Raw genomic sequence first — 20,684 nt, 5'->3', positions numbered from 1 at the left:
TTTATGACGTAAATTTTTTTTTGAATTGATTTGTATTGTATGAAATTTTTTGTATTATTTGTATATTTGTTTTTGTGCTTTTTTTGTTTTGCTTTGTCGATGAAGCTGTTTTGGCATTTTGTACAATAAAGCGTTGTTTTTTTTTTAGCCCTAATGCCCAAAAAACTACCTTTCAAAGGGTATAAAAATTATAATATATTTTAAAATATCTAAATCAACGGAAAAGAGACCACCTTAATGCGTATTTACATTTATATCTGTTTAATCAGACCGAGACATAAAAAAGCCAAAAATAAAATTCTAAAGTGCTTCATAATTACCCACATACTTGAATGAAAACATGTAATCGTACTAATTGAGTAAAAAAATAAATTAATTAATAATGATACCTAAAATAGTTCTTTTTGTGCAACTTTTGAATAAAATCATAATACATAACACATTATCTTGTATAGAAACAAAAACAAATCTGTTCTGTGATTTTGAACAATGCGCGTGTATAGGTCAATAACATGTTGTTTTCATATTTATTTAAATTGTTTCTTATAACAAATTTCTAAAAATAGGCACTATTATTAATTAATTAATTTAGTTCATCATTCGATAAACAAAACAAATTAATTATGTAGGGCAAGTTACCATCTAATTTAATTGTATATAGTTTCTTTCTTCTTCAATTATGCCTGTAATCATTAGAATTGGTTGGTTGGAAGAACAAAGTAAAAGAAACGTCAGAATTGGCTTGGAAATGATATTAGAGATCGTCCTAATTTTATCCGAAAATCCCTACAGGGAATCATGTCTCATCAATTCTCATTTCCAAGCCAACGTGTCGCCGTTTTTTTTTTCGATCTTATCAGCGGCGAAGCTTCCATATGGTGATGCGTCGCATCTCTTCAAATTATTGTAATACGTTTGTATTTAAAAAAGTAACTGGGCTCTTCTATTATAAATTAAAATTCTCAGTAAATTTATTGAAATAATTAAATTCAATTTCAATTATTTAATGTATTGTTACGGATTCCGTGGGTCCACTAATTTAAACTCACGATAAAATACTTAACGAATTTATTTTCTCACTTTATACACAATTACTAACTTATAACACACAACAAACTAACTATTTATAAGATTCCTTCACCAAATTGTCCGATTTTCAATTTCCACGCGGTATATTCGAATTTCAAAACTGTCTCAGTTGTCGATGGCTCCGGCTTATATACTCTATTGACTGCTTCTCGAAACTTCTCCAATTCTCGGAAAGCGTACTTCTTCATACCAGACAATTCTATTGTCTGATTCCCTTACTTCTCGACTTGACTAAAAGATGGCGCCTGAAAAAGTCTTTTAATTTCTGGCGGATACGTTGCGGTTGTGCAGGCAACCAGTAATACATTTTTAATTTCTGGCGGATGCGCCATTTTTCTTGACATTGCCCTTTCAAATTTGATCGTCCCGATCAAGGTTTCCTGTCTGGTATCTCTCAATCGATCCAGATGAACTACTTTCATCTTACTTCTAGGGCTGCGTTGAATCCGGTACACAACATCATTTATCCTCTTGATGACTGTATAAGGACCTTCCCATGCTGGAGTTAACTTTGGGGACCTCCCTTTCTTGCGCTGTGGGTTATATAACCATACCATATCGTCCTGTTGAAATCCCGTAGAATTAGCTCTGAGGTCGTAACGAGCTTTCATCCGGTCACTGGCTAGCGTAATCTTACTTCTCACGGCCTTATGAATTCCCAATAACCTTTCCTTCAGTTCATCCGCGTAGTCCTCTACGTTCGTGGTGCTGTCGTCTGGTGATCCGAACACCAAGTCACAAGGCAACCGTAATTCTCGACCAAATAAAATCTTCGATGGTGAAAGTCCGGTGGTGTTGTGAACTGCACTTCTATATGCCATTAGGAATAGTGGTATATGCTGATCCCAATCTCTTTGATGTTCATCCACCATTTTCGAGAGATGTTCTTCAATGGTCTTATTGAATCTCTCGACCATCCCATCAGACTGCGGATGTAAAGCTGTTGTCCTAGTCTTGTGAATACCAAGCAGATCACACATCTTCTGGAACAGTCTTGACTCGAAGTTCCTTCCTTGGTCAGTGTGAAGCTCTAAAGGAATTCCAAATCTACTGAAGACATTATGACTAATACTTCAGCTACAGTCGATGCTTCTTGGTTTGGAATGGCAAAAACTTCTGGCCATTTACTGAAATAATCCATCGCCACTAAAACGTACTTGTTGCCCTTGTGCGTTTCAGGGAATGGGCCTGCAATGTCAACAGCGATTCTTTCGAATGGCAGTCCAACGTTATATTGTTTCATTTTTCCCCTAGATCGAGTGCTTGGTCCTTGGCTGGCTGCACAAATTTTACATTGTCGACACCATTTCTTGACATCTTCGCAATAATCCACCCAGTAAAAGCGATCTCTCAGCTTGCTCAAGGTCTTGTTTACCCCAAGATGGGCTCCAGTTTTACCACCGTGAATTTCTTCCAATACCTGGGTAACTTTCTTCCTTGGTACCAGTAACTGAGTTGTTACTGTGCTGCCATCCGCACTTTCCCATGTGCGCTTTAACAATCCATTCTCAATAACCAGTGAATTCCACTGAGCCCAGAGAGCTTTGAAAACGAGCCCTCTGTCCGCAATATCCTGCCACGGTGGTCTCTCGCCGTTACCTTCCTTGAGCCGTAGTATTGCTCCGATGTCTGGATCTTCCATTTGATCTTTCCTCAATTGTGTCGTCGTCCACTGTTCATCGGTTCCAAGTTTAAAACTCCTTATCATGACAGTGCCTTCACGTTGTTCCGTTTTACAGCAGTGCTTACAATCGGTTTGACAGGGTCTTCTGGATAAACCGTCTGCGTTACCATGCATTTTTCCAGCACGATGTTGGATGGTAAAGTGATACTGTTGGAGCTTCTCGAGCCATCGTGCTATTTGACCTTCAGGTTGTTTCATCTCCATAAGCCACTTGAGAGCCGCATGATCTGTCCTAATTAAAAATTCTTGGCCGTACAGATATTTATGAAAATGATCAACTGCCTTCACAATTGCTAGCAGCTCCTTCCGGGTAACGCAGTAATTCCTTTCTGGTTTGGATAGAACTCGACTGTAATATTCTATCACTCGTTCTTCGCCATCTTGCACTTGTGATAGCACTGCACCTATGCCGATATTGCTGGCGTCGGTATCCAGGATATACCTCCCTTGTTGTTGCGGGTAGGCTAAATAGGACTTGAACATAAAGCCGCCTTAAGTCTTCCAAAGGCTACATCACAATCGGTGTTCCATTCGTAGCCGACTTCATCACCTGTAAGTCTATGTAAGGGTGCAGCTATATTGGCAAATCCCTTGACAAATCTTCTGTAATAGGTGCATAAACCCAGAAAACTTCTAAGTTCATGTTTGTCGCGAGGTTTAGGCCAATCCTTGATCGCAGCGATTTTCTTCTGGTCGGTGTAAATTCCGTCTGCCGAGACTACATGACCCAAGAATTCCACTTGTCGCTGGAATAAGCTACACTTCTTCGGGTTCAAGTACAGGTGAGCATTCCGTATGCGGCCAAAGACTTCTTCTAAATTTCGCAAATGCTCCTCAAAAGTTCTTCCCATAACCAATACATCGTCGAGGTAAACCAAGCACGTTTTCCAAGTTAATCCTCTTAACACCACCTCCATGAGACGTTCGAAAGTGGCTGGAGCATTGCATAATCCAAACGGCATGACCTTGAATTGGTATAGTCCGTTTCCTGTAGAAAAAGCCGTCTTTTCTTTGTCTTCCTCGTCCAGACCAACTTGCCAGTATCCACTCTTTAAGTCGAGAGTGGAGAACCAGCACGAACCTGCCAGTGTGGTTAACGTGTCGTCTATACGTGGCAGTGGGTAGCTGTCCTTCTTAGTGACGTCATTGAGCTTCCGATAGTCCACGCAGAATCGTGTACTACCATCTTTCTTCGTCACCAAAACAACAGGAGATGACCATGGACTTGATGATTCTTCGATTACTCCATCTTCTAACATCTTATCTACCATTGTCTCCATTTCTTGTTGTTTGGAAAGGGGAACTCTTCTAGGACGTTGTCGAATCGGCTGAGCATGACCAGTATTAATCCTGTGCTTCACAAAATCCGTTCTTCCACTGTTGTTCTTCTCAAAAATACTGCCATGCTTTAGCAGGAACTGCTTAGCCTTCTGTTTCTCCTCAGGTGTTAGGTGATCCCATAGCTGTTCTAGATGTTTTAGTGTTTCTTGGGATGCCTTTTGTGTAACAGCTGACGACACTTCATCACATCGGGTGACACTTCTTACAGGTTCGCAGATGGCTATCTTGTCACCTTTTGGATCTTGACACAATTCGGGAAAACATTCGCAATTTGATCGGTATATTCTTGTCGGTGTTCACCAATGATTTTCCTACTAAGTACCTATCCTTTTGTTGTCGCTACTTTGTACCAGTCCAACACAGCACCCAGCGATTTTCTCCACTTTACCGAATACGATTTTCTCGGTATTACCAGGTATCACCACAGTTTCCGCTGATCTTACATCCATTCTGCCTGGTCCCTCGTCTGGAGATAACATGAACTCTTCATTTCCAATATTTAAGATATTTCTCTGGTGATCGAACGAAAATCCATGTTGACGAATCACATCCATGCCCAAGATGAAGTCATCTTCAATATCTGCCACTAAGACGCTATGCTGAAACTTCAAATTTCCTAACTTCAGTTCGACGATAGCCTCTCCCCGTACAACGGCCATTTCCCCCGTAACTGTACGTAAACACACTCTTCTTCCCAGAGGCATCAGCTTCAATCCTTGCACTGAGTTAGCCCGCACCAACGATACCATAGCGCCAGTGTCCACTGTCATTCGGATTCTCCTACCATTGACCTTCCCGTCGATCACTAAACTGTCAGCGGTTCTTCCCAGACTCCTAATGGAAAAAATCCTGGGGGCTCTGTTCTCCCCAGTCAATACTCGCCCCTTAGTATTGACTGATTTTAGTTTTCCTGGTGCCTACGTTCTCTGGATGGTGAACGGGATCGCATTTGAACGCGGCAATCCTGGGTTTAATGTGGCCATTCCTGCCACATCTAAAGCACCTTATGTCCTGGGATCTTCTATGGTTCTCTGTCTGGGTGTTGTTGCTACTCTTGTTCACTAGTAACTCACATAGTTTACTAAACATCTCCTCCAAACGTATGTGAGAACTTCCGGGCTGTTCCTCGACCGTTACCGATCTTATCTTTGGTCTAGGGATGGCGCTAAAGGCAGCTTCAATTTCCAGCGCCCTGACCAGTGCTTCGCTGCTGGTAGAAAATCGGGATATTTGCAGCGCCCTCTGCAATTCGTTGTCCTTCAGTCCGCTGATAAAGCACTGAGCAGCGAGTTCCTCCTAAATCCTTCCGGTGCTTCTGGATATGCCAGGTGTACCAGCCGACGTAAGTCTGCGCTTCAAATTCCTGCAGACTCTCTCCGGACCTCTGCAGGCGTGTCTTGATCTGGGCCTGGTAAAGTTGGCGTCGATGTTGGTCGCCATATCTTCTGTCCAGTGCAGCAACCAATGTTTCGTATTCCTGCTGTTGGGCTGCAGGAATAGTTTGTAGCAATTCCAGGGCAGGCCACGCAGCGCGATGACGAGTGCCGCTGCTTTCTCCTGGTCAGTCCATCCATTGGCAGCAGCCGCTGCTTCAAACTGGCGGTGGTACATCGTCCAGGTGGTTTGTCCATCGTAGGTCGGGGCCTTGAGGTTCGCAGTTCCATGAACGCCAGGTGTCCTTACTTGTACCTTGGTCTTCTGTAGGTCCATCTCCAATTTTTCTATTTTCTGCTGAAGGCGTTCCTCCAGATCTTCTGGTTCTCCTGTCGTTTTTCCAGGTCTTCAAAATTCTTCTGTAGTCGAAATTCCTGATTTTCCAAAGTTTTCTTAAGACGGTCCTGATCTTCAAATTTTTCTTTCTGGCGACGCACTTCTAAATCTTCAACAATTTTCTCCAACCGTTCTTGTCTAATTCCTTGATTTTCTAAAATTTTCTGAATACGGTCCTGTTCTTCTTGTCTTTCTTTTGACGTCGCTCCTCCAAACGAATTTCCAAATTACCCAGTATTTTCTCAAGCCGGTCCTGTTCTTCTTGTTTCTCTTGTTGTCGTTGAACTTTCAAATCTTCGAAAATTTTCTCAAGCCGGTCCTGTTCTTGTTGACGTCGTAGTTTTTCCTCTTCCTTTCTCTTTCTAATCGGGCTCGCTCTTCTTCTCGTTCTTTACGGAGTCTTTCTTGTTCTTCTGCTTTCTCTTTTCTAGTCGGGCTCGCTCTTCTTCTCGTTCTTTACGGAGTCTTTCTTGATCTTCTGCTTTTTCTTTTCGCAGCCTCTCTTGTTCTTCTGCCTTTTCTCTTCTCATATTCTCCATAAAATCGCCTAATAGTTTGCTAACTTCCTCCATTTTCTTCGCTTGTTCCCTTGTACCAACCATAAAAATACTCTAATCCGGTCTAAAAATCCTCCAATCCACTTAATTTCTTCTTAAAATCCTCTTGAATCGCACTTCCGACACCAATTGTTACGGATTCCGTGGGTCCACTAATTTAAACTCACGATAAAATACTTAACGAATTTATTTTCTCACTTTATACACAATTACTAACTTATAACACACAACAAACTAACTATTTATAAGATTCCTTCACCAAATTGTCCGATTTTCAATTTCCACGCGGTATATTCGAATTTCAAAAACTGTCTCAGTTGTCGATGGCTCCGGCTTATATACTCTATTGACTGCTTCTCGAAACTTCTCCAATTCTCGGAAAGCGTACTTCTTCATACCAGACAATTCTATTGTCTGATTCCCTTACTTCTCGACTTGACTAAAAGATGGCGCCTGAAAAAGTCTTTTAATTTCTGGCGGATACGTTGCGGTTGTGCAGGCAACCAGTAATACATTTTTAATTTCTGGCGGATGCGCCATTTTTCTTGACAGTATCTATTGGTCGAGCTTTATAGATAACGCTAAGATCTACGCTAAACGTTAAAAATATCTCGAGAGCGCGATGATGCGACTGTCCTTGTTACATCTTACCAAACCAAACCGAGGTCAGCGAACTTTCCGGCCGCGATTACGTCTCCTGTTTTCTGATTTAGTCGGTATGTGGGTGATGCGGTTTATTAAACACATCTCGTTTACGGCATAAAATAAAAAATATCGTCTCTACGACCGATTCTAAGTGCTGCTGTAAAATAGAAATAATTTTGCATCATCCTGGTGTATTCAGAAAAAATAGAACTATTGAAGGACTCCCAAAACATATTTTGAATATTAATACTAAATTAAAATCGTATATTCGCCATTTTAGTGAAAATGTTTATCAAAGGTGAACACTGGTTATGTGGTTGTGACGCACTCAATAAACTTAGTTCTTTTTTTTTAATTCGTTTCATTATTTTTTAACCTGTTACATTTTTTGTATATTTCATTTTTGTAACTTGAAAATTAAAGACTTTAATAATAAAAAAAACTTTATGGTGTTGGTGAAATGTTAATTGCAGTTACTTATTACATCCCCTTGTGCTGACGCCACGCTACGCCGCTGGTTATAGCGATTCACTCCTAGACATGTAAATACCAACCCCAGACTTTCTTTTGCCTATATGGCATACATAATTCATAATTAAAAGAAACTGCCCTAAATTATCGAAATTTTCTACAAAAAAAATCCTATATCGGTATTTCGCCACTGCAAGAAAATCTACAAAATAAAATATTATCTTTTGTAAACACTGCTGCGTTAATCCAACGGAAACTTCTTGTCAGCAGTTAGGTTAACAGATAAACAAATTTGCCTAACAAACAAAAAAAAATGCTTAACGTTTCGAATTTAACAGAACGTGAACGGTTTTTGTAGACGTATTTGATTTAAAAAAAAAATAAAGTGTTCTCAAATAGTTGCATTTAAATATTTTAAATAGTTTTTTTCTTTATTCTTTGTATTTTTTTGCTTCCGACGACGGAAAGAGAAAAAAAAAAGCATTTTTTGTTCGTTAGGCAAATTTGTTTATCTGTAAACCTAACTGCTGACAAGTAGTTTCCTTTGGATTAACGCAGCAGCGTTTACAAAAAAATAACGATTTTATTTTGTAGATTTTCTTGCAGTGGCGAAACCCATACAGGATTTTTTTGGAGAAATGAATCCGCCACATTGGTATAGACATCAGTGGCGGAAGGGGGGGGTCCGCCCCGGTTCCCTCTTTTAGGGGGCCACCGAATCTTAATAAGAAATTTTTTATTCAACTGGCAAACAAGGCCAATATGTGTTCAGTAGTTATAAAGCAGTTTGTAGGTGGAGTATGCAAACCATACGTATATACCAACTATAAACAGTATAAATGGAAGCAGATATTTACTTAATTATCAATTATCAGGCCCCAGTAATTGTCAGTGGCATTTTCTATTTAGGAAATTAAATCAAGGGGTAATTTTCTTTGATTAAAATATCGAATAATTATTATTTTTTATATATTTTGAGACTGAATTTATTTATTTTAGAGAGTTAATTTTTTTATTTAGCTTTTAAGTTATTTTTCAATGGTTTCATTATTCATTTTTACTGAATAAACATTTTAAATTACAACCAATGTAGAGCATAACTTGTATTCCAGCTTCATTACTGATGATGAGCAGTGAAGTCTTTAGTATAACGGGGGCCAAGGGCCTGAGACAGCGAAGGGGCCCCTCGCATCTTGGAGAACTTACAAAATCGCGATATTTTGTCACGGTATTTCCCTGGAAGCATTTTTAAGAAAAAAATATTTAAAATTTTTGGACGAAAAAAACTACCTGTCAAAAAAATGTGTACAGCCTAAAAGTCAAATTTAGTGATTATCACAGCCCTGTGACATAAAGAAAAGACATGTAGCTATCTATTTCAAAATTAAATTGTTCAAATGTCATATAATAATGGCGGTAGCTGTCATGTTATTGAGCGATTAAAAAATTATCATAAATATTTTTTTTTCAAATGGAAACCCACTTTTTTAATTTCACTAATGAAAAGGTTTTCCAATTCGTTACGTTTTAACTAAACATATTCCTATACCTAAAATAAATCGTTTTTAAGTTATTTAAGATTCAGTTAAAAAAACGTATATTTTCCTTGATTTTATCTAGCTTCCTTTGACATTAAGTGTCAAACAGTGAGACAATTTATTTCCATCTGTCAGAAAATGAATTATTTGGATTTCCTATATTATATCTACTGCTGCTTGTTTAAAAAGTGTATTTATATAAATATATCTCGTATTTTCGTTCTTTAGTGATATCTAATAGTTGATATTTTAATAATATACCGTACGATCGAAAAAAAAAATAGCGCAAAGTTAGCTTGGAAATGGTGATCGATAATATACTGTCATAGGCTACTGATTAAAATCAAGAAAAATATACGCTTTAAAACTAAATCTTAAATAACTTAAAAACGATTAATTTTAGGTACAGGAACATGTATAGTCAAAAAGTAACAAATTTTAAAAACGAAAGTAACGAAAGCCTTTTCAGGAGTGAAATAAAAAAAGTGGATTTCCATTTGAAAAAAAAATGATTTATGATAATTTTTTATTCGCTCAATTCCATGACAGCTGCGGCCATTATTATATGACATTTGAACAATTTAATTTTTGAAATAGATAGCCACATGTCTTTTCTTTTTGTCACAGGGCTGTGATAATCATTAAATTTGACTTTTAGGCTGCACAGATAGCCACATGTCTTCTCTTTATGGTACAGTGGCTGCGGCAATCACTAAATTTGACGTTTAGGCTATATACATATTTTTGACAGGCAGTTTTTTTCCTCCAAAAATTATAAATTTTTTTTCCCTCAAAACTGTTAACGTTAGGTATAGAGTGTTTAAGATCAAAATTCATAGAAATTTACAGAGAATTTAAGTAGGTAATAAAAAATGGGGTCACCCATTTAAAATAAGAAAGTTGCTGTCAACTTCCGGTACTTCCGAAAGTGCCGCCATATTGAAAATGTTTTTAATCGATTGATCTCATTGTGCAACAATGATATACACAAAATCACGTATCTAGATATTGTAGTTCTCTAGAAACACCTAACGCAGGCTCAGCCTGGGACACCCTGTATAAATAATTGAATTTTGTCAACCATTACACATACGTCATTCAATTTTTGAAAAATGTGCATTAGAAGTATATCATTATCTAAACAGACCGGGGGCCACATTTACCTTCGCCGCCCCAGGCCCCCGACAGGCTTACTCCGCCACTGATAGACATTTTTTATCGAAATTTTGTCGAAAAACTCACCTTTTTCTCTTGCTTCTCGACATCGCCGGTGATTTGCAAAGATTCGTCAGAATGCAACGATCCCGGAGAATGTGACAGGACGGAATCTTTGTCGCTACTGCCGTTAGTTCGCAGGTTCCTGTCAAAATTGCAGGCTTCGGAAATAGCCTTTAGTAAATCTTCGTCTTCACTGGAACGCCAACCCAACCAGCCAACTTCCGGCTGGCTACATCGGGCTATTATAGCCCCGTTTCTTGTGTGTCTTAAAAAAGATACGCAAATATTATTAGTTTGTTCTAGCGAGAATATAACCGGTTAAAAAAGTACGCCGAAATTTATTTTTCTTAAGAAGTGTAACTTACTATTAAGACCAATTTCTCAAAACTAGATTTGTACTTAAAATACACAAATTTGCTTCCACAGTATAAAAGTTTTAAATTATTTCGAACGTTTGAATTTGTCTAAAAACTTATTTGTAGCATTTGAAAAGAATAGCATGTTCTATTCGGAGTTAAAATGACTTTTTGTGCCCCGGCTGTATGTTGTATGTACAGGGTGGTCGAAATTGGTCTGTTTTAACAGAGAAAACCTATTTCCTGACTAGATAGAGCAAAATCGACATAGATGTCATGGGCTCGATTTCCGAGAAACGTTTAATGGCGTAAACCGCCTGTTGATATTTTCACTGCCAACTGAGATACGGGGCCTTTTTGAATTTTTTACCATTTTGAAAATTGCCCATAACTTTTTTATTTTGCGGAATAATACAATTCTGTAAAAACGTTATTAAGGTACATTTTTAGGCACAATCCAGTGGCGTAGTCAGTTTTTTTTCTATGCTTGCTCTGTTTGTCAGAAATAATAAAAAATATAATTTTTTAAATGGAAATCATAGTTGGCTACGAACTTAAAAAAATGCTTGCGTTTTACCATTTCCAGTGATCTAAAGTTATGGACATCTATTTCTAGGAATGAGAGAAATATTAGGTTTTTGATTTATATCGAAGCGGGCCTTGATTTTGTGTTGACCTATTTGCCTAATTATTTTTTATTACAATTTAATATTCTATATTATTATTTATCTGCATAATTAAAGACTTTTGAAAAGGTAAATTAACTTTCTATATTAGTATTAGTAACAAAGACATTATAAAGATAGACCGAACATCTCATTCATAAATACTCGTTGATAGTGTATCAAACATTCCAATGTGTCGAACAAGGACAGAAGGGACAGGGAAGTCTAAAATTTCCGACCCCGGCAACTAGGCACATTTGGATTGTTCTAATGGCCAGTGGCGTATCGTTTTTTGGAACGAATTTAAGTAGTAAAGTAAAAGTAAAGTAATTAGTAAAATTTTTACTCCATATTCACACATTAACACTTTTTCGTTAGATGAGTTTTGTTATAAGGTCTAATATAATAATATAATTAATATCCCACATATACTTATGTTGAAACGTTAGTGGATAGTTTTCGAAAATCGCTCCAACGTCGATATTCAATTTAAACTGTCAGTTACTTCTCTATAAACTTTCAGTTACTTTTGAATATTTACAGGGTGGCTCAGGCTTCCGAAACAGTTCTATATTAGGTTTGTGGTTGGTGACTTTTCTTTCAATTTTTTTAGAATATGGAGGCAATGGTAAAGCACATTTTAGACATTTTTGTAAACATAGGTGGCCGGAACATATTTTCAAACTAAAGTTGTAGATTTGCCATTAAATTTCCATTCCAGAAATACCTAGGGTTGCCACCTGTCCTTTTTTGGAATAACTTATCCTTTTGACTTTTTTGACTTAAAAAGTCATTTTTATTTACGTATTTTCCCTGAGAAAATTACCTACAGCAAACAGAAATATTCTTTTCGTCCAAATTTAATTAGAGATGTTATAAAACTTATAAATAAATTTTTCCTGTTTAGAATAGGCAACATTATTTAGAACTTCCCGTTTAATCTCAAATGATAGTTTAGGTTTTAGTTTTACTTTTTTTGATCTTAAAAAGAACTTTTCAAAATTAGTAATTAGTTACAATTTAGTTAGTTCGCAATCGATAGCTTCCTATACCTAAAATCAATATGTATTTTAATGAGAAAATTGTGTTAACAAGAAGTGAAATTATAAGACAAGATTTGACTTTCGGTCTTCTTCTCGTATTATGATGGCTCTGATACGAGGCAATTACCTTTTAGTCTTTCAATAGAAGGCATGTATCATTAAAAGTATCAAATCTGTGTGCTACAGTATGGGATTTCTGTCGCATAATAATGAATATTACGTTTATTTACAAATCCATTACTTAGGTAGCTTCATCAGACAATCAAATTTTAGTTAAATGTCCCAATCTTCATGAACTGTATTAAGCATATGTATTGCGGTTTGAATCACCCTGTATGTTGACAAAAATATTTTGAAAATGTGCTTTACAATGGCCCCGATTAACGATCGGTTGTAAAAAAGGACGGGTAAACACCTTTGTTTATTTGTTGAGCAAAATTCCTTTAGAATATCGTATATAATGACCAAAATATGACACAATTTAAAAAAAATGTCACTTTTTCTGGCTTATAATAAAGTTTCAAATGCAACGTTTATATTCAAATTTGTTATGATTTACAACAGTTAGGTAGTAATTGAGACGAATTATAATTCAATTACCGGCTACTACGTTCTTATTTTAATAGATCAAAATTCAACAAATATAATTAGAAATTATTTTAATTGTGAGAGGCTCCCTTGTGGGACGCCTATGTACGATTACGGCGGAAACAATACCTACCTGTGAAAAGACAAATTCGGGTAATTTGAGCTTATTTTTCCACACATTTGACACTGTCCTACCATATTGAAAATTCGCAGATTCAAAAGTACGTTAAACAAAAACAAAAACTAATGAAAAACACCGAAAAGTTCACTTCGGGCTTGATTCCGACTTCAAACACACCGTAAGCTAAACGTAGTACGCTATAACGGACCATTGGCCGTCGCGAGGGGTGGTGGGACGGACGGCTCATTTCATTCCGGAAGACTAGCAGCGACGTTGCCAATACTTCTAGACGTTTCAGCACATTAAAAGGTAAACATGTCCTTTAATAGTAACGCATATATCCTCTGGTTAATAACATATTATTACGCATGCTTCTTTAAAAATAAACTATAAATTTAATTAAGAAATTGAGATTTATTGATATCCGGTGAAGGTTTTAAAGTCACCTTTTCTGCAAATCAAACTAAGTAGATAGGCGCAAATTTGAGATGTGGCAATGTCGCCTTCTCTATCTCAGTTGGTTTTTACAGTACGTAGTCAACCTCCGATTGTTGGATCGGGTTAAAATGCACAATGTGATATCTGTTCTTACTAAATCTATGATTAGTAATTACAATTGAAATCGATACAATAAACAAAGAATAAAACTAAAAAAAAAAGTATTTTTTGAGTGACGAATATAGTTTTCTAAAAAAAATCATCAAAGATGTTCAAACTGAGCACCCCCTTGCTGAATACACAATAAACATCTTTTGCGCACAGAGTTACAGCGATTTATTAGACGAACTGGTGTAATAAGTCCAAAAGCTTGCCTAGTAGCCTTCTGTAATTCTTCTCTCGTCCCAATGGTTCTTCCCTTATATACAAGGCCTTTTAATTTCCCCCATAAAAAAAGTCAAAAGGAGTTACATCACAGGATTTAGTAGGCCAAGATATGGGATCCCTTGTTCCAATCCAATTCTGCAGTTGTAACCCTGGCTTTTTAATTGTAAATGGTAATACTAATATAGAATGTTGATTTACCTTTTCAAAAGTCATTAATTATGCAAATAAATAATGACATAGAATATTAAATTGTGATAAAAAAGAATTAGGCCACTATAGGTCAACACAAAATCAAGGCCCGCTTCGACGCAAAGATAAAAAACGTAATATTGCTCTCATATTTAGAAATAGATACACATAACTTTATATCGTTGGAAAGGGTTAAACGCCAGCATTTTTTTAAGTTCATAGCCAACTATGATTTCCATTTAAAAAATTATATTTTTTATTATTTCTGACTAAAAAAGCAAGTATAGAAAAAAACTGACTACGCCACTGGATTGTGCTTAAAAAAGTGCCTTAAGAAAGTTTTTAGAGAATTTTATTATTCCGGGAAATACAAAAGTTATGGGCAATTTTCCAAATGGTAAAAAATTCAAAAAGACTCCGTATCTCGGTTGGCAATGAAAATATGAATAGGCGGTTTAGGCCATTAAACGTTTCTCAGAAATCGAGCCCATGACATCTATGCCGGTTTTGCTCTATCTAGTCAGGAAATAGGTTTTCTCTGTTAAAACAGACCAATTTCGACCACCCTGTACAGCCTCACCACAAAAAGTGTAATTTTTACTCCTAATAAAACAATATACTATATTTTGGCGTTTCCTTACAATAATGTTTGGTTATACAGGGCAAACAAAAATTATACCTAATATCTACAGTTTTCTAAATTAGCTCACACTAGAAATTGAGATAAATTCCTATGTAGCTGTCACTAATCAAATTGCGTTTTTTGATAAATTTCTTCAGTAATATACAGTGTTCTCAAACAGCTAAAAATTATAATTTACTCAATTTAATTAATTCAAATTACCTCCACACGGCAGCGGGAATTCTACGGGAACTCCTAAACTTCGCGACACTTTCCAACATCTCGTCATTGATACAGGAAGGCACTAGAAGATAAGGTGGATAGGTGGGACACAGCTTGTAATTTTCGTTGGCTTTTGTGATTCTCCAAGAGTCGCCTTGAAACTGCATCCTAGCCATCTGCAGAAATAATAATAACGGCGTAAAAATATAATTTACGTAAATAAAAAAGTATGTTAATCTTTATAATTACCTCACTTTCGAACATATCCTTATCGAATGTATACTTTTTCTGGGACTCGATTTTGAAGGCTACATCTTCACCACCTTTTTCCTTTGCCCAAATGCAATGGTAGAAAGCAAATACTTGTTCCAGTTGCTGTTGAGGTTCTGCCGCTTTAGACACTTGGTCATACCAAGTAAGAGCAGTCTCGTTGTTTTCAAAGGTGCATCTACAATCAAAGTAAAAAAAATTAAAAAAAAACAGGAAGTGCGAGTCGGACTCGCCCTAAGGACTCGCCCACCAAGAGTTCCATAAAATAAAGACTTATATTTTTATGATTTAATTACAAATGTATAGTTTTCAGATTTTTTCCTATACTTTTAGTATAAGAGGGTATAACTTGCCAAATTTCAAAGTTCTAGGTGAACGGAAAATATACCCTATAAATTTTGATTCTCCTGAGAGTGTCGAAATATACGTTTTTGCAGAATCAACGGCCGTATCTTTTTTTTACGTTAACTTAGAAGTTTGATTTTTTCACAGCTTCAAGGAACTGTAGACCTGAGTATGTGGTTTTAATTTCAACTCGATACCTCGACGCCGTTCCCGATATAATAAGCAAAACAAATTCTGGATTTAGTGAATTTAGAAGATCCAAAGCCTGTAGTTTTTGAAACTGTGTTAATTTTTTTTCTAAGAATCTGTGATGATATTGTCAAGGTATATGTGGCGCCATCTGTCGGAGAAGCGAGTAACTAAAACGTGTATTGCTTGCATTGTCAAGAAATCTGAATACATTTTGTTGAGGCACCATCTTTTAATCAAGTCGACAAGTATGCGAATCAAGCAATAGAATTTACTGGTAGATGGCAGAAAAGTATCGAAAATTACAGAAGGTTCGAGAAACAGTCAGTAGAGTATATAAAGCCCGCGCTCGGCAGTTGAAGTTTGAAGTTTGATAATACCGCGTTTTAAATTGTGAATTAATTGGCGAAGGTGCCAGAAAAGTTAGAGTAATAGTAGTTGCATAAACTGTGTTTTATAATCAGTTAAATTGTGTGTACAGAGTGAGAAAAAATAAATTCGTTAAGTATTTTATCGTGAGTTTAAATTAGTGGACCCACGGACGCCCGTAACATATATAAATCAATAAATATCTGATATACGAGGATGGTCTGAAAAGTTTCCGACCTCAACGTGAAGATGGCAGCATTCGTAGATAAAAGCTAGTGAATTTTCATTGTTCATCTGTTGACAGTTATTCACCAAAGTTTCAGCCATTTTGGATGCACAGTTGTTATGTAACAGTCGTTTGAGTGAGTTGATGTCAGTGTTTTTGTGAAAATGGACAAAATCGAGTATCGAGCTGTCATTAAATATCTGGTTTTGAAAGGCAATACGCCTACACAAAGTAAACATGAGTTGGATTCTGTGTATGGGGACACTGCACCATCATTTACCACGGTGAAATTTTGGGCAGCTGAATTTAAACGTGGCCGTAAGAGCTTGGGAGACAACGAACGTTCGGGACGTCCAAAAACTGCAACTACCGATGATAACATCGCCAAAGTTCACCAAATGGTGCTAGACGACCGCCGAATTAAAGTGAGAGAGATAGCAGAGGTTATGAACAAATCAAAAGAACGTGTTTGTCACATATTAACTCAAGATTTAGGCATGAGAAAGCTGTCCGCGCGTTTGCTCACGTTAGACCAAAAGCGTGTTCGTATGAACATTTCCAACGCTATGTTAGCGCAGTTTAAGCGCAATAAATCCGAGTTTTGGCGTCGATTAATTACTGTAGATGAAACTTGGATACACCACTATACACCAGAAACAAAAATACAGTCCAAACAGTGGACGGCAAAGGGAGAACCGGCTCCAAAAAAAGCAAAAACTGTTATTTCGGCTGGGAAACGATGGCGACTGTTTTTTGGGATAGTCATGGAGTTATTTTAATTGATTATCTTCAAAAAGGAAAAACCATCGCAGGAGCATACTACGCATCATTATTTGACAAGCTAAAAGCAGAACTTACGGAAAAACGGCCTCATTTACAGAAAAAGAAAATCCTGTTTCACCAAGATAACGCACTGTCTCACACCTCAGCGGTTGCCATGGCGAAAATCCACGAATTACGGTTTGAACTGCTTGACCATCCGCCTTACTCACCAGATCTAGCCCCTAGCGACTTCTTTTTGTTCCCTCATTTAAAAATTGCGCTCGGAGGACAGAGATTTTCGTCAAATGAAGAGGCAATCACCTTCGTGAACCACTATTTTGCAGAGAAAAACGCCGAGTAGCTACTATTTGGACGGGTTACAGAGATGTGAGCATCGCTGAGAAAAGTGTGTAGAGTTACAAAGGGACTTATGTTGAAAAATAAAATAAAATATTCAGAAAAAATGTCTTGTATCTTTGTTAGGTCGGAAACTTTTCAGACCACCCTCGTATATCGTGATATGTATCATAATATATATCACTTGATATATATCAGCCAACCCTGATGCAATATTGTCTATAATATCTTATTATATAATACATTATTGAAGTAAGAAAGCTTTTTCTTTCAATGATTTTCCAAACTCTTACCTGTATGTCCTAGCATCTTTACAAAACAGTTGCAAATAAAACAGCTCTCTAATTTCGACATTTTCGATCAATCCCAGTGGGATATAAAACTGATTTTCGCCATTCTGCAAATAGAGTCGGTAATTTGTGACGGCAATCAATCCGTCGACTGAACTGCCAATATGAAGTACCATCTCGCCCGCCAGAAGTCCAAAGGGTACTGATTTATCTGGCTCGGGTGGTTGCAAAGGGTACATGTGTATCGACTGAATGTGGCATATCGAATTTGGTTGATCCACGACATCCATTTTAACTACAATTTAATAATAGATCATACTATACAAAAAAGTAGGTAAAAAGTAAGATTTTGTTATTTTGGTCAATTTGTTAAGCTCCATCTACACTTAAGGTTTTACCTGTCAGTCAAAACGGAACGGAAGACCGTCTAGAGAAATGAAGTCAGTTCTGTATGTTTCCCATGTCATTGCACAATATCATATAAGTATGTACAAAATCACATAAGAAAATATGATTTAGTGATTTTAATAGTAAATTATTCACATTGATGCTATAATATATCCCATGTCATTTCTTGTAAATTTACTTACATGCATTTTTTCAGTGTAGGCAAAACGACAGTTTTGTTTGCGAAATGAATAATCCCGTCAGTACTCTAGACAGTGTTCCCTCTTAACTCTGTTGAAGTAAAATATCCATTTTTTTTTCATCTACACACAATGTTTTACTTGATATATTTTGATTGACTGAACCAATAAGACTGACAGGTAAAACGTTATGTGTAGACGGGACTTTAGAGATAAACTCATTAGATGTCTTAAACTAAATAAAGAAAAGATATAATCTTAAACCAAATGCACTTTTTGTATTGTATACTAAGACAATAGTATTGGCGCTATAAAACATACACAATAAAGTAAGATTTAAATTATTAAAATAAATATATAATAAATCAAAACAATTATTTCAGTAATCTGAATGTAAGACATAAACAAGGGTATGTCTTCTTGATAATATATTTATCCAGTAGCAAGACAATAGTATTGGCGCTATAAAACATACACAATAAAGTAAGATTTAAATTATTAAAATAAATATATAATAAATCAAAACAATTATTTCAGTAATCTGAATGTAAGACATAAACAAGGGTATGTCTTCTTGATAATATATTTATCCAGTAGCAAGGTTATAAATAGATATATAAATAAACAATTAGTTTCAACTTATGTAACCTTATGTGGAAGAAAGTATTTGTGCTATTTCTTACATAATATATATCTCTATAAATAAGTATACTATTTGAAATAAAATAAATATTTTATATACCCTTATAAAGATATTGCTCAAATCAGAAAAAGCTCAAAATTAAAATTCTATTTAGAATTTTGGATTTTTTAATAAGTAACCAAAAAAATATCGAATTATTGGAAAATGTGTACACTCTTCTCTCAATAATATTATACCTACTACATTTTTAGAGCTGAACAGCAATAATGTTAGGAAAATATGACTAAAAATAACGTTAATAGACGTATATAAATGTTGTGATTATTATAGGTATTTAATGGTCAGTGACATCAAAAGGTTAAAGGTCGCTTTTTATCAAAGAAGCAACCCATTGAAAGATGAATATAATGTACATTAGATGACAAATGCATACATTCTTTGTATATAGACAAACTGAAGCTAATAAACAAGGTTGGCGCTTTCAGAAAAATATATTTATTATTTCCTTATATTGTTTTTTGCATTTATACAAAAAATATATCATTGGCCATAATATTAAATATTTGGCAAGGACAAATTTGGCACTGGCTCAAAAACAAAACAAATAAAATGCAATTCATGCGGTGTTTACTGGTGTTCACCTTAGTTCCAGTTCCTTAATTCTCAAACTCAAGTATTGAAAAAAATTGTATTTTCCTTTAACTAATAACATTTAGTTTAAAAAAGATTTGTATGTTTGCATACATACACTAAACGGTCCAACTATAATCGATCAAGATCTTCACAAATAATTAGTAAAAATCTAAACCACGTCTTTAAAAAATTGCCATAAACATTTGTACGTCTAGCCATATCTGGGACAAGGATGAGACCTCATATGTGCTATAGGAAAAATTTAGGAAAACCGTATTTCTTTTTTAGTCAGTGATTCTTTAATTTAAAAAGACCAAAAAAAAAGCACAGAAAATAAGTAGCGTGAATTGATTGGATTGGAAACAAATTTGTAGAAAAAAGTGGGCTATTTTTTTATGGTCGGTGAATAGAAATGTCAAATGCAATAGGTGAAAGTGATGCATCGGGTTTGTACTCACGGCTGCTTTCGAATTTTGCTGATCCTGTCGAAGAAAACATTTTAACAAAGTTTTATCATTTTTGTCTCGGTCGAATATTGCAGATAAAGAAACAAATAATATGTAAATAAGCCACTTTGCCACACTAGATAACACACATATATTGACCTTGTGACAAGCAAGATGGCTGACTGATGTTTACTGTCAATGTCAAAAATGAGACAAAAAAGTTACATTTTCTCGATGCGACGCCATCTAGTGGTGAGTAGATTATCCAGTATTAGGAATGGTTTATTTCTATTGCACGACAGCAGATTTGACAGAAGTACAATTTATCGAAAAAGAGAACACCCTTTTTCTCTTTTTGTCTATGGTTAATTCTGTTTAAAATAATTTTAAATGTACCACTGATAATTATATAGTACCATTACAATTTATTTAACTTTTTTCAAAGATGTTTAAACTAAAGTTTAAACTCAACAACCTAACCGAGTTTAAATATCTTTTTTTTTTGATATTTACAAATGTTTTGTGTAACTTGATAACGTTAAATTAATAGTTTTATTATGGTTTTATTACTGTGGGCGTATAAAATTAAAGATTGGTCATTTGATTAATACATCTTTTAACTT

General features: G+C 35.8%; 1 protein-coding gene across 3 annotated transcripts in view; it reads right to left on the bottom strand.

Annotated features, from left to right (window-relative positions):
* LOC115881484 (myotubularin-related protein 3) overlaps window positions 1-20,236 on the bottom strand; it is a 43,612-nt gene extending 23,376 nt beyond the window's left edge. For all 3 annotated transcript variants that reach the window (XM_030898976.1, XM_030898977.1, XM_030898978.1), the window contains exons 1-5: window positions 20,074-20,236; window positions 17,756-18,047; window positions 15,194-15,392; window positions 14,945-15,120; window positions 10,338-10,578 (exon numbers count right to left, since the gene is read on the bottom strand). In XM_030898976.1, the coding sequence (XP_030754836.1) occupies window positions 10,338-10,578; window positions 14,945-15,120; window positions 15,194-15,392; window positions 17,756-18,047; window positions 20,074-20,113 (948 nt within the window). In that variant the 5' untranslated portion in view covers window positions 20,114-20,236. The remainder of the gene's footprint in view (window positions 1-10,337; window positions 10,579-14,944; window positions 15,121-15,193; window positions 15,393-17,755; window positions 18,048-20,073) is intronic.
* Window positions 20,237-20,684: the final 448 nt, after the last annotated feature.

The sequence above is a fragment of the Sitophilus oryzae genome, unplaced genomic scaffold (assembly GCF_002938485.1).
Source record: "Sitophilus oryzae breed Bouriz unplaced genomic scaffold, Soryzae_2.0 scaffold_172_pilon_pilon, whole genome shotgun sequence".
Lineage (NCBI taxonomy): Eukaryota > Metazoa > Arthropoda > Insecta > Coleoptera > Curculionidae > Sitophilus > Sitophilus oryzae.
This window is presented reverse-complemented; position numbering and strand designations above follow the sequence as displayed.